General features: G+C 44.1%; 1 protein-coding gene across 1 annotated transcript in view; it reads right to left on the reverse strand.

Annotated features, from left to right (window-relative positions):
* Nucleotides 1-14,780, reverse strand: part of COL18A1 (collagen type XVIII alpha 1 chain) — an 81,686-nt gene extending 66,906 nt beyond the window's left edge. Inside the window, exon 1 of the mRNA XM_081930383.1 lies at nucleotides 13,115-14,780. Within this exon, the coding sequence (XP_081786509.1) occupies nucleotides 13,115-14,645 (1,531 nt within the window). The 5' untranslated portion in view covers nucleotides 14,646-14,780. The remainder of the gene's footprint in view (nucleotides 1-13,114) is intronic.
* Between the last annotated feature and the right edge of the window lie 291 nt (nucleotides 14,781-15,071).

Here is a 15,071-nt window from a genome sequence, read left to right on the forward strand (position 1 = left end):
CTCAGAGCTGACTACTGTGATGAAGGCATGAACTCAAGACTCATAAGGAGCAACTTCATGGAGAAGATTTTAAATCCAGTGTCAAAATGAAAATGGAGGCAAGAACCTGAGAAATAAAAAGCATTATGGTTTCCCCAAGTACCTTGGGAGGAATACAGGAATGCACTTGGTTTCCCACGCTTGAAAGTGTTCATGGCTAAGGGAAAGAAAGATTATTCTGCATAGAGAGATAACTTTAATCACATCCACAGACTTGAAAGGAAAATATCAATCAACAGCTGCATTGCTGCAACTTTCACCATTGTGGGAGAGGTTTTCTAGGTCAAAAAAGGTCATTGTGTATTTAGAGCCCTCCCCATATTCAGGGAGGGGGTCGGGAACCATTACTTTTAAAGAGTTCACTTTACACTATAGTAAAGCAAGACCGTGGGGGTGGGGTTTATCAAAAGCCAGGAGGCAAGTTTCCCCTCCAGGAATGCCACCTGGAAGAGAAACATTCTGCAACATTTGAGACAAACATTAACCACAGTCCTGAGACTCATTGACCCATAAGCAAACAAACTGACCTGCCTTATGTGCTATTTGCATTTTAGTTGTACTCACAAGCTGCTTAATCTCCAAAAGACATTAGCCTAACAAAATTTAAAATGTGCTTGATCAGTAAAAACTCAAGACACACAGTGGGCGTTTCTATAAAATCTTGACAGGGATGGGGGGGAAACCGAAGTAAACAGAAAGCATTCTTTTTCTGTGAAAAGTTAAGAGGGTGAAAATTAGAGCATTTCGCCGTCAAAAACAAACAAGCAAACCCTGATTATTTCAAGTCTGTGAAATGTTGCCATTTGGCCTCTGCAGATGTTATGTTTTGAGCCAAAGGATCCTCGAAACCATACAGAAGAGTAACTTTTGAGATAATAGAGAAAATGTGCAGCCAAGGACCTTTCACTCCCACGCTCAAGTATCTAATATAAAGGGAGGCTGTCAGACCTACAACCCACAGGAAATAGCAAAGGGACACCCCACACAACTTCAGAACCCAGGACCGGGCTGCTTTCTGACCCTGCCCAGTGCCTATACTGTGAACAAAGATAACCCTGTGTCTGTTGTGACTCACACATTGCCACAAGGAAGATTAATGGCTCCTAGAGGATGATCAGTCAGAGGAAATTGCCAGATGCCTCCTCATCCTCTTTATATATAACAAATTGTTCAAAGTTCACAAAGCAGATCTCATAGCAGGAGCCTGCCAGTACTCTTCCACCTTACAGACAGCTTTGGAGCAATAGCCAGCCATGTCACTACTTTGAACCTTGTACTAGAAGAATATTGGTCTAATGCAGCCTTTGGTCTAATGCAGTGCCTTCCATCAGCTTCGCCTGGTGGCGTGCTGAACCTCTGTCTGAACAAGGAAAGATTGACTTATGTTGCCCATGCTCTGACAACTTCTAGGTTAGATTGCTGCAATGTGTTATACTTGGGACTGCCTCTGAAGATGGTTCGGAATTCAGCACCCAGCTGGCTCACCAGCGCAAGATGGTTTGAGCATATAACACCGATCCTGGTTCGACTACACTGGCAGCCAGTTAGTTTCCAGGCCACATTCAAAGTTCTGCTTTTGACCTATAAATGGCTTAGGAGCACAAGGACCGCCTCTCCCCATATGAACTGACCCAGAACCTGCAGAAGGTTCAGAGGGCGGCAACACAAGAAAGGGCCTTTTGTACAGTGGCTTCCTGCTTGTGGAATGCTCTCCCCAGGGAGGCTCACCTGGCACCTTCATAACATAACTTTAGGTGCCAGGCAAAAACATTCTTCTTCCCTTTTAAACTGGTGTGTGTGTGTGTGTGTGTGTGTGTGTGTGTTCATTATTACAGTATACAACTTCGTGTTTTTATAATGTAAACCGCCCTGTGATCGCTAAATGAAGGGTGGAATAGAAATTTCAATTAATTCATTAATTAATTAGTCATTTAACATCAAAATGCAGTTTATGAAGCAATAGCACCACAACACAATAAATATCAGAATTAAAAGACATCAAAAAAACAAATAAAGCTGATTAGGCAGCAGTTAAAACAAGTGATAAAAGCATAAGAACGTAAAAAGAGTCTGCTGGATCAGGCCATAGGCCCATCTGGGCCAGCATCCTGTTCTTACAGTGGCTAACCAGATGCCTGTGGGAAACCCATAAAAACAACCTGCGTACAAGAGCGTTCTCTCCTCCTGTGGTTTCCAGCAACTGTATAAGGATCCTCAATGTCATTAAGGGGAGAGACTTCACCCAGCACGTGGTACCAGGTAAACATATCTAGAGAGAAATCTATATCTAGGCACTACCACAGAAATCTCTCCAAATGTTAACGTGCTGATAATGTGATAAAGCTGTGTTATAATTACCGTAGTCTTGGGAATACTCCAAAAAAAGAATGGATTGAACAAGAGCATATTGAACAGTTTGTTTCTCGGTTTTTAAAGAAATGCTTCTATACCTCTGTAATACAAATCATTGTTTCCAGCTCTGCTTCACAGCCCTGAAGCCAAGAGCAAGAAAGACCTGGAAATTCAGGTTCCCAGAAAGCAGAGCTTCAAGAGAACCTTAAGCAGCTGTGCTATTCCTTGGTTCAAAAGAGCACAGGGCCATCTTAAAGGCACTCCCTCCCCACCCTGCCCTTCAAAACCCACTCCCTACTTTCTCCCCCTGTCCTTCCCCAGCCGTCCAATGCAATTAAGTCTTATAAGAAAATCCTGTGAAGAAGGGAAAGCCAAAAAACGAACAGGGAGTTTCCTTGGAACGCATGCCGTTCAATGCAACTTATGTGTCAGCTTCCCTTAAAACAGTTCCATCTAGAACACTTACGTGAAGTTTACAATGTGAGGTTTTCACATGAAATTCAAGTTTATCCTAGGATAAACTGGCAGCCATAAAGAAGCAAGCCTCTCACTTCATATACCTATCTAAGAGCATTCTGTTCAATTAATCATTATAATGGAGATTAAGGTGGTTCCATCTTCAATACACACACTTACAAAGATGTGCAAAGACACCATATGATAGGCCTTCGCTGTAGCTATAGGGACACTTTTGTTGCTGCTGCTGGGTGGGGTGTTTTGGTTTTTACAAGACTAGCAATCAAACAGATGATGTAAAGTGTAATTCCTTAATTTCTTTGATTATGTTCATGGACATCTGCAAATGGGTACCAGGGTAGTCCCCTCTCCTGGATGAGCAACAATTTCCAGATTCCCAGTTTTCGTTCAAAAACAGGGGCGGGAGCAAGATTTTCCCTTGTAGAAACTGAGATCCAAAGCAAAAAATAATAATACTGATGCCCCCCAAAGAGAACCCTTAAGGCATCCAGGATTGTACCATAGCTTTGGGCAGTAGCAAGTCTACCCAAAAGTAGCAGCAAAGCCAGGAGTTCACGATTTTTGTAATTCGTGTCATATTTCACGCCAGAAAAATGTTACTCCCCCACCAGTAAAACGATAACAAAATCTTACCAATACCATCAATCAATATCACCATCGATATCAATAATAGTGATAAAATTAATCGCTATTACATCAACATTGCAGGGGAAAGGGTTGTGTCTGAGACAGTGTGGCTTATGCCAGTCCTGCAAAGTAACCCAGTGTTATACTCATTTTTCTAGCGGGGGGTGGGGGTGGGGACGAGTTGGTGCACAAGAACCCTGTATTGTTAACCTGGGGCACTGGTTTTTTCTCAGGGAAATTCAGGGAGAGCTATGAAGTTGACTGTAGCAGTAATGTCATTCATTAAGCGCTAGAGGAAGTAGATGGAGCCAGAGAAAGGATTGAGTTTTCAACTGTGGCAGGATGCTGTCTGGACGCCAGGTCTAGCTGCAGATGGATGGCAGGTCTACCCTCACAGAGAAACAATGGAACGGTTGACCTGGGATACAAGTTTTTCAGGATACCCAATTCCTGGTGTACCAGGTGTTGCCACTGCTCAGTCACAAAATCTACCAGAAAAGGCTGCCCTGTTCCCAGATGCTAGATACAGGTCTATACTTTCCCCCCTTCCCTGGAAAAATTATAGCAGGTACACATGGTATCATGTGTGCACATGTGGTGGAGGGAGGAGATAAGAATGGGAATACTGGGTTCATCAGCCAAGCACACAGCACTGTACAAAACAACTGCACCAATTGGATTCATGTCCAGACCCGACCAAAGAGATTTTCCCCCCTATGAATGCTGACTACAATACTGTATTCTATTATATCCTCTTGACAGCTGTAAAAATTACAAGGCATGAATGCCAGCAAGTTTGGGACATGATGCAAATGTTTGCCCTGAACTGGTGCCATTAAAAGAGAGAGGGTGTATGCCAGATGTTTCAAATTATAAAGTTGCTTAAACTCCTATCCATACTCCTGTAAGAGGTGGAAAAACATTTGTGGGTTTTTTCCTTTTTTTAAAATCCTCTTTTATCCATACTTATAGCAATAGAAAGGGGACGTGGGTGGCACTGTGGGTTAAACCAGAGCCTAGGACTTGCCGATCAGAAGGTTGGTGGTTCGAATCCCCACGACGGGGTGAGCTCCCGTTGCTGGGTCCCAGCTCCTGCCAACCTAGCAGTTCGAAAGCATGTCAAAAGTGCAAGTAGATAAATAGGTACCGCTCCGGTGGGAAGTTAAACAGCGTTTCCGTGCACTGCTCTGGTTCGCCAGAAGCGGCTTTGTCATGCTAGCCACATGACCCGGAAGCTGTACGCCGACTCCTTTGGCCAAAAAAGCGAGATGAGCGCCGCAACCCCAGAGTCGGTCACGACTGGGCCTAATGGTCAGGGGTCCCTTTACCTTTACCTTATAGCAATAGAAAGAATTGCATAAAACGGATGTTCTTTGAGGGTGAAGCCTCAAATATAGATTTTGTGGTTGTGTGCACATTACCACTTACTCTGCCTTCAGTGCACTCCTACCACTGGTGTTAAAAGCTGAGTAAACATGACGTTAGTCACAGTCCATATGTTTCCTGTTGTTTCTTGAGAAATACTGTGATTTGATATGTTTTCCCTCAATCCAGCTTCCATCCACTTTGAAACCATAACTGTTGATTAAGGTGAGGCGTGTACTTTTAGGACAGCCATTGAGCATGTGCAGATGAAGCTACGTTCAGCATGGGGAAACAAATCAGGTAATATGTATCGTGTGAAGACATCCCCGAGTCCTTTCTGGTGTGTACAGCAACATAAAAAGCATATTTGATACACAGTGGCTGGAAACTGCTAACATGTACCATACTGGCCTGAATATAAGCCACACTTTTTTTCCAAATTCCGACCATGAAAAGTTAGTGTGTGGCTTAAATTCGTGACCTTACTAAAATTGGCTTTTACAATATCGCTGCAGGATTTTCTTCTACATTTGCCATTTACGGGTGTGAGTGCCTGCGGAATTTTAAGGGAGAAACTTATATTCGGGTATTATCTTTTTTTCTCTCCCCCCCACCCCCTTGAATTTTAAATGTGTGGCTTATATGCGAGCATGGCTTATATATTCGGGTCAATATGGTATACAGCCAGAGTTAATTCCAGGAACATTCTAGAGCTCTTGGGGAACTCTGTACTTAATTTTCCCATTTTAAGATTATGATTTTAACTATCAGCACATACTGGGATGGTGGGGTAGTTGTGTTTCCACCATGTTTCCACAGCAACCTGGTATTAACCCGAGTAGGTGATTGACACTTGCAAGTGTTTGAAATGTGGTGAATATTAGTTTTCACAAGCTAATGCCAATTGAATTTTGTGAATGTGGAGAAATGTACATCAGCAAATACGTGCAGTATGCCAAATGGGACAGTCATCATTCACCAATGTATATCAAATAAGTAATGGGTGGCTGACATCCATATTTTCTACAGGACTGTCACCACTCACATGTAAATATTGACTTCCAGCCCAAAAGTCTAAGCAGGCCTGCTGGGATCTTAATTTGGCCTCTGAGGCCATTTCCCCCAAGCCCCGCCCACTCACACTGATAATAAGTGACTTCAATCACAATATGTGCCTGGTGCCTGGATAACTGTGAACACTGTCCAAACGGTTAAAGTAAAATCAATCCAAGTGCGTGTATATGTGTGAAAATTAAGGCTTTTCGTTTAGGAAGTAAAAGGGTTACAGCAATTAGCATCTGAGCATACACAAAAATGGTGGAGTTTGATGCTTAAGTCAATGCAGAACACACATGCACAGAAAATAGAAATTAGCTCACAATCAGTCAGCTTTCCCAGGTAACGTAGTGGGACAAATGAAAAGTCGCTCAGACCTGTGCTTTCTGAACATGGGACAAGCAGACGTGTGGACAAGCCCTCTGTGTTCTCCACTGCAGTGAGAAGCATTGTATTTCTACTTCAGTTATAGTAATTGTTTCTAAATTAGCACGTGCAAATTAGTACATGCAAATGAGTGTCCTTTTTGCCCTCTTTTTGAGCATTACATAAGTGGCCATCCTAAGTACCGCTGCTGCTACGTAAGCACTCACAAAGAGGAAAGGGAGGAAGGAACCAGCCCTCTTCTCTTTCCGATAAGTGCACTGACGAAAACCTCCTCCTGTCCTCCTGCATCATCATCAAGCGTAGCATAGAACAAAACATGGTATTTCAATGCACTGAAATGAACCCAACCTTACAAAGTACATTTTAACCCTAACCAGCAACCTTTGGAAGAAATTGATCCACAGCAAACATAAACATTTGGAAACACCTGAATCTACCAGAGTCAAACAGGGTGAAGAAATAGCCAATGAGGTACAGAACCAGAATGGACGCAAAACATTCTTATGGCATCTTCTCCTGGGAGTTCAAAAGGCAATCCAAATCCTGTCTGGGAATGAGTTCAGCTTAATGGGAGGGCGGGGGGGTGGGCGCCACAGCATCCGCAGTCCTATTGGTCATGCTGGGCAAGGTGGAAGACAGGGACAGGCAAAACACTATGCCAGCCCGGAGCTGGTACAGTGCTCAGGCATGGATCAGACCTGATGTCTTCTTGTGACAACAGTGGGTTTGGCTTGGGATCCAGTGGATCCCAGGGCAGCTCAGCCATTCCTCCATCCTGTTCCAGGAATGGCACATTTCAGGACTTTCTGTGAGCTGTTGCTGGCGAGGATCCCTCCGGCAGCACTTGGCAAGCAAAGCAGGAAGCTCCATACCAGTGGCGTGGTGCTGGTATCACTCTGCAGGCAGAGTCGAACAAAGCCCAGCAGAGTTAAATAGAGGAACATCTCCACCCAGTCCAAACCTGCTTCCCCCAACTTATAGCAGTTTCGATTGCAGTGTTTAGTGGCCAGGGAAATGCAACTCCAATGAAGGACCCTGAGATCCCTAAAAAGGAAACAGTGAGTGACTAACTCATCACTGAAAGCTGGAAAAAAGCCCACAGTACAGTCCCAAATGCCTCACTTGGCTCTTTAAAACTATGCGAGGCAGCTAAGACATCTCCACTGGTTTCCTTGCACACAAGGCTATGCATGCTCTCCCGTGAAAGCCAAGAGAGGCAGCAGCAAAGGCAACTACAGTAACCCTGTGTGTGCTCCTTCCTTCAGCTAGAAAAAGCACTGCTGCAGTATCCCACCAGTTGATCCCAACTTGGAAAGTTGATGGAGAAGGAGCCTGAGGGGCAGTTAAGCCAGAAAGGGAAAGTAGGAGTGGGCAGGTCTTCTAACTTAGAAGGAATTCAGACAGGAAGAGAAGGAAGAATTCAATCCCACGGTTTAAAGCCTGAGGTCCTAAGGAGTCGGGAACCAGCCAGCCACCCCTCTAAGTTGTTCTATCAACATTTGGGACCTGTGTGTTTTCTGTGATCTTTTCGCAACCTGTACTGCAACCTTATGGCAGGAACCACCTGCAGAATAAAGCACTGAAAATAGGGAGGCGTATTCGTGGACCCTCAAGGGAAAAGGCTCCTTGAACATAAATTTTATTGTGAAGATGTGCATTTCCCATCTAACTAACTACATATCCTTCTATGAGATCAGAGCATCCATCAGGGTTCTAGAAAGGCCAGCAATACTAAGATAACAAAAAATAAAGGGTTTCATGCATGAAGATTCCATCTTGTGATGGAAGAAAAGGAACCATCACTCTAATTGGAAACCACACTGAAGAACGCCTTCCTCCCCACATGGCAGATGCGTGGACAGCTGAATCCCTGGACAGGAACATATGCCCGAAAGTGGCACAAAGACAATAGTTGTGCTGGGTGTGTGCAGAACAATTGACCAGAGTGCTGAAACAAAGCACATCTGAAGCACCATTGTGAATGTTATTCATACCGAGACGCTTCTGCTCTGCATGCTCTCAGTAGATAAAAGTGCCATTTTAAATATTTTTGTACAACGGTTCAATCTTAAGTTATCTTGGGCTCAACTGATGTCTAAGAAACAGGCTCCCACTGTAAGAAAAAACATGCTCTTTCTGCTAAGATCCCTGGCTTGTGTGAATCAATGAATCAAGGAAAGGAATTCAGTGCCAGATTTTGGTGGGCCTTGAACAAGCTGCCCTTAGGGGGCACCCTTCAGTGCAGACCCACTCCCCAAGAGCTTACCACAACCTGAGCCCTCAAAGCAACAGTACTGTTGCAGCTGCCAACCTCACACCCATGGGTGGCCACTCATCCCCAAGCCCTTCAGATTCCCCTTTCCCTTTACACGTGCTTGAAGCCTTTTCTAGTGGTGACACCGGAAAGGGCTGGGAGTCGAGCTGCTGTTCTGTGAAGAATTACACTGCTGCCGCCAGGTAAGCCCACCAGCAAGCAAGCACAGGAGGCAAAGAGGTGGAGCAGCTGCCAGGCTCCTCCTCCTCCTCCTGAAGCCTCAAGGGGGAGGCTGGCAGCAGCACCATCACTAGATCCTAATGGGCGCTGCATGGCCCCTTGCAATTGCCCAAGTATGCCAGGTGCTGATGCCAAATCTCAAGAAATTCATTGAAGATGACTTGGAATAAAATGGATTTGTTTCAGAAGAGACAGTGAAGATTTCTATCCCAATGCATTCATGTGTCAATGCAGACAGCTGCCTTTATAAATCCCACCAAGAATTAAGGAATGTTACCTTATTCTGTGGATGTTTTTGTATGGAGGCTTTCCCTAAAAAGGAAGTTCAGCATCAAAACACTCAATAATGCTGTGTGGAGTTTTTTCTGGCCCTGCAATGCAAGATCTGTAAGAATTAATGATAAGGAAACTCCTGCTGCCTGTTTGAAGTAAGTAAGAGCATGACTGGATGGAAAGACAAGCAATCTTAACTCTTCCAGTTAACACTCAAATTAAAGAAGAAATATTACAGTAAAGAAAGTGAGCAGGTGTACATATTATTTCCAAAAAATACTCTGGAGTGTTTTCACAAGTCAAATAACTGCAGACATAATGTGAGAACTAGTAAGCAAATCCTATCTATTTTCAATAGAAGATTTGTGAATTCTGGGAGCTATTTCAAGATTCTTGATAGGCACAGGTGATAAAGATATATAGCTACAGATATGCTCCCATATCACAACTGGCCCCAAGGCAATGTTTTATACATTCTAGACTTAGAAGTATGTGAGATCTGATTTTAAGATCAACTGTACCCATAAATGTAATTTAATTTACCCCCTAGTTTCTGTATTGTACAGCTTGTCCTTGTACAGATAATATTCTCTGCATTCAGTTCCCATCTGTAAAACCAGCAAACGTTATGCCAAAATTAGCCCTTTAAGGGCCTTTTCTGTTGTAGCACCTATCCTATCCAAGCAAAGCCCATCAGCCCTCATCACTATACTGGGTCAGGCAAATAGGGAAGACCTAGCTTTTAAAAATAGTGAAGATCTAGCTTGATGAACTGTAATTTTGGCTGCCTCCCTTTTGGTGTGTGTCTGGAACAACACCAAAACCGCTGGTCTAACCTTAACAAACAGTGGGTTACTTTAGATGGTAGAGGGTATCCATATCTTATTTTAGGCTCCTTGTATACATACCTATAAGAGACAGCTCTCAATCCTACAACCCTACTAAGCTCAAGTGCTTGGAAATAATTTATCCTTGTTTACATTATGGATGCCAACTCAATTCAAGTCCTTCAGTCCAACTGGGTCATGAATCCGGGTTGATTGCATATCATCATAGCAAACCCATAAAGGGAACCAATATGTTGAAGTTAATATCAGATGAACCACAAGGCAGTCAAAAACGGAAAGGGTGGATTCACTCTCATTTGGCAGTCTTCATATCTGACCCACATAAAAGTGATTTAGCCAAAACAGAAGGAATGTATGATACAGCTAAGCTAGATGTAATGGCTACTAAATTAAATGAAAACTGGCCTGTGTGTTCTTTGCAAAAATCAAGATAACCTTTTCATCTTTAATGGCCCAAGGAACAGTGAAACATACAAGAGGATTAATTACTCCCACTATGAACATACCTATCAATGTGGTGTGAAACCTAGTCTAAACCATTTCAACAACAAAAAAGCTATGGTATGTGCTTGCAAATCCATTCTCCATTCCTCTTCCAGGCTGCCCCACATTGCTTCCCAGGGATTTAACAGCCTAGGACCATGTGGCTTGTGAATGTGCTTCTCATACACATACAGTCGTACCTTGGGTGCTAAATGCCTTCATTGTGGGTTAAAGGCTATAGAATGCAACATTTTGAATGAAGTTAAGAAAACTTGCACCTGGTCAGTGCTGGATGGGAGGCAGACTGGGAAACCTAAGTTCTGATGTTTAAAAGTAAGATTAGGATATAAGCGTAATTACTACTCCAACTACTACTACTACTACTACTACTAATAATAATAATAAATAAACAGCTTCTTGTCAATCCTCAGAAGATAGAGAAGCAAATTTGCTCACTTTATATAGGTTGGATACCCTATATCCAGCCAGAGATTTAGGTAGTGTACACACTATACCTTCAAAGCACATTCAAAGCACATTTCTTTCTTTCAAAGAATTCTGGGCACTGTAGTTCACTGCTTACAGTGTTGCAATTCCCTACAACCCTTAACAAACTACAGTGCCCAGAATTATTTGAAAGAAAGAAATGTGCTTTGAATGTGCTTTGGCTGTGTTTATGCAGCCAGAGAGGGTGCAACCCAGCTGGGACCTTTGAGCACATGGAATGGCATTTGATCCAATGGAGGCACCTGCTAATGGAAGGGGTGGTTTTTGCTTATTCCCCCCTCCCTCTGCAGCCCCCCCATGCCATCTTTCACTCTGCACTAGAGGGTCCCCTAAGCCTCTGAAGCAGGAGCGCCAACTTGGCTCTGTGACTGTGGGCGCCTGGGGCAGTGGGTGCCATGCAGCTTGCATGGCTCTGATAGTGAAATTTGTGGATGCCCGGCCCTTTCATGGGGAATTTTGTGGGTGCTCAGGCACCCAAGGCCTCAGGGAGTTGTCACCTATGCTCTGAAGTTGATTTTTAAGGTGTGCTGCAGATCACTGCTGGATCAAAAACGCTTGTACCAGTTGGAACACAAGGGGTTTCATTCTTCTTAACTATTGTGGCCAACAGCCATTGATAGCCATTGATTCATGTATGACAGACCTAATAAAAAGATATGAATCTGCTAAATAAAGAGGCATTGATGCCAACAGCTATCATAACATCCTGCGGCAATATATTCCATATCCTGGATTAATTACATGTTGCCAAAAGTATTTCTTTTTTCTGTCCTGAATCTACTGCCAAGCAATTTCACTGGATGACCCCCAAGTTCTAAAATTCTGAGACTGAGTGGATAACTCTCTGCCAGCAGAAATCTGAACTATCACAGAGGCACCGAGAAATATTCATGTCTTGTAGGAACTTGCTTTCTAGAACGCTACAGTTAGGGCACACGGTAGAGAGAATGGGGAATTCCAAGATATGGGAAATGTGGAAACGCCCAGTGCCAGGTAGTTAGGCAAAGAACAAGCTTTTAAGAGATAAAGGACCTGGTAAAAGGGCATTACATTGCATAGCTTAAAATGTAAATGTGCTGGATATGAAGATGTGGGGGTGTTAACCTAAGTTGTATTTCTCTCCAAATGTCCCACTAAAAATTTAGATCACTTAGGATACAATACAGGACACACACAACAATAATAATTAGGTATTTGATTCGTAAGAGTTTCCTATCATATTCCTACTCTCATGCATTTTTAAGCACCAATAGATGTTATTCATCACCACATATGTCACTATGGGATTACATGCATTCTTAAAATATGAAGAGGCTTCACTTGAAAGATTTTTGTTAAATGAAGCAACCAAAGAAAGTTTTATTAATTACAGCCCACTGATTTCATTCACTTCAGATGAGTGAAAATCTCTCTCTCTCTATCTATCTTTTTTTTACACACACACACACACACACACACACACACACACACACACACACACACTATTAAGGTGACAATTATATGCATGCCCTCAATCAACTTATCTCTCACCCAGTTCCCATTAATTTCTCACTGTAGTGTTCAAGTTTCCCAAATGTTAAAAGGATTAGAATCTTAAGCAGCCACCCCCAACCTGGTCCTTTCCAGTTGTTTTAGTCTACAACTGGTGTCATCCCTGATCATTGGGCATACTGGCTGGGGCTGTCCGAAACATCTGGAGGACACCAGGGTGAGAAAGGCTGATCAAAAGCAATGGTGGCCAATAATCTGGACAAGTTAGTCACAAGTCAAGCCCACCGTATACATATCTCTACTGTACATTCAGTACATATGTAGCCTCCGGTGTGTTGGTGGTGGCTTTCCCTGTAGTCTACAATGTAAAAACATGGGCTACAGCCAAGTCATGGGCTCTCCTGCTCTTTCAGAGAGTTCCACAATACTTTCCCTTTGCCACTAGTGGTATCCATTCCACAGATTGGCAGCTAATGCTATAATGTATGGCTCAGGACAATGCTCAGCACCAGGACGATCATCCTTCTTGTCAGTGAAAGAGAAATATACACCTCCTTCATGCCCTTTCCTGAAAGATGGAAAAGCGTGATTTGTGTTATAAAGTTGCAAAGTGGCTGTTTTTAATACCAGAATCCATCACAGAATTAGCTTACCTGGTTGTAGAGAGAGAGGGAGAAAGAGTTGGTAAGAGATATTATTGCCCCTGCCACATTACCTGCTGAAACATTAACAAACACACATGAATATACACCATCCTCCGCTGGGAGAGAGTCACATGATATCGGAAGATGCCCCTCCTTCAAATGAATCCAACATAGATCTTTCAGGGCCTCACAAAATCCCCGGCATGGTGGAGGTGTTATTGGAAGAGAAGCACTACACCCAGGTACCAGCAGCAAGCAGAAAAACCACTCCAAGTAGCGGTGACACCGAGTTTTAAGAAGCCCCTCCCACTCATGCAAAGCAGCCCGAATTTCCTCCTCACTGCCATGATGCAAATAATTCGGCACTCGGAAACGCTTCATGCCCAGGTTGTTGCAATATGACAGATTGGTCGGTAAGGGCAAGCAGTGGCCAGCTGTTGGAGTCAATCCAGGAAAGAAGGAAGGAAGCCCTGTGCTACTATTGCTAAAATGTTGCATAGTGTAGGTTAGTAGAAACTCAGGAGAGTCAGAGTTATTGGCAGGGGGGAAATCCATAACATTAATTGCATTCGAATTAGAAACAGAATCACTAGAGTGGTTCTTATGTGCATCAGCTACGGCTATCCCAGAATGCTTAAGGAAGGGGTGGCTTTTAAGGCTGAGATGGGTTCTATTGCCATTAGAGACTGATTTGTCTGGATCTGCAACATAATTGAATAGCCGGTTGTCTAAAGCACCCACCACCTTGGATGGAATTCCAGCATGCATGCGGCTGCTATTAGACTGAAGCTCCTGCAATCCCAAAGCATTTGCAGTGGACAAAATTCCTTGTTTTTCTGCGAAAGCTCCCCAGGGTGCCCTTGTTCCTGGGGTGGCAGCACTTCCTTGCCCCGCATCTGTGGATTCTTGAAAAGCCAACCTGGTGCCACCAGCATGATCATCTGGTGAAAATGAGAAAGAAGCACTACCTGGGGGTGGAATCTCAGGCTTCTTTAAGAGGACTTTAGTCTTGTTCCAGAGAACAGCAGGCTTTGTAGTCACTGAGAGAACCAGCTCTGGCTGCCCAGCTTCCAGGGAGGTCTGCACATTGCCGGGAGAGTTGGCAGTCGCATTCTGGATGCTCACTGCCTCCGTCACAGGGGTGGGAGCTGCTGTCAGAAGATCAGCTGTTGCAGGTGCCTCGGTCCTCTCCGTCCCTGTAGTTGTCTTCTCGTCCCAGTGCTGAACCAAATTTCTGATTCCCTCAGCAACGTTTAATATTTCAGCCCCTACCCCTGCAATATTTCCTTCTCTGCTTTCCAGCTCAGAAGATGATGCAGCTGTAGGGATCGTTGTGGTTGCAGTCAAGTCCGGCCTCTTCAGGGTGAATATAGTCCACACTTTCCCCTTCTGCTGCGTAGTGCTTTCAAGGGGGGTGTTCAGGGTGGCAGCCTCAGGCGTGGCACGTTGCTGTGCCGTCTGCTCCTCAGTAGTACCAGCAGCTTCTGTGGGTGGGAGGGTTTCTTCCTTCGAACCCCCCCACAGCCAACTCCAGCCCTGTGCATTGGATAAGCAACAGGTCAGCAACAGCAGAAGCCCAATGCTGAGCTCAGCTCGAGCCATTAAAATGTTGCTTGGAGGGGGAGATGTGCTGCGCTGCAGTGAGTGGTGAATGGAAGAATTCACATTGATCTGTGTCCTCTGGAGCTCCGGGGTGAGGAAGCATGCCGCTCTCTTCCAAGTAGATATAAAACTAGTGGAGGCGTGGTTAACAGAGCCCTCCCCTCCAGCAGCCTGCTTCCCATTAAATCAAAAACTAACTACAGCACAGCCGGCGAGGCTCTCAAAGGCAAGTGTTCGAGCCACAAGCGTACTTGCAAGATGCATTTGTTTCTATCCGATGCACAAGTACACATAAAAAGGCATACCTGGAAGCCAGCAATTCTGCTCGATTGCTTCACCATGTAAGCATTTTTCCCGTTTTCCCCCTGAAGCTCACAAAAGTATTTGGGCACGTTAAACTCCTCCCTGCCCCGAACTGATACTAAA

This window comes from Podarcis melisellensis, assembly GCF_964234715.1.
Source record: "Podarcis melisellensis genome assembly, chromosome: 1".
Classification (NCBI taxonomy): Eukaryota; Metazoa; Chordata; class Lepidosauria; order Squamata; family Lacertidae; genus Podarcis; species Podarcis melisellensis.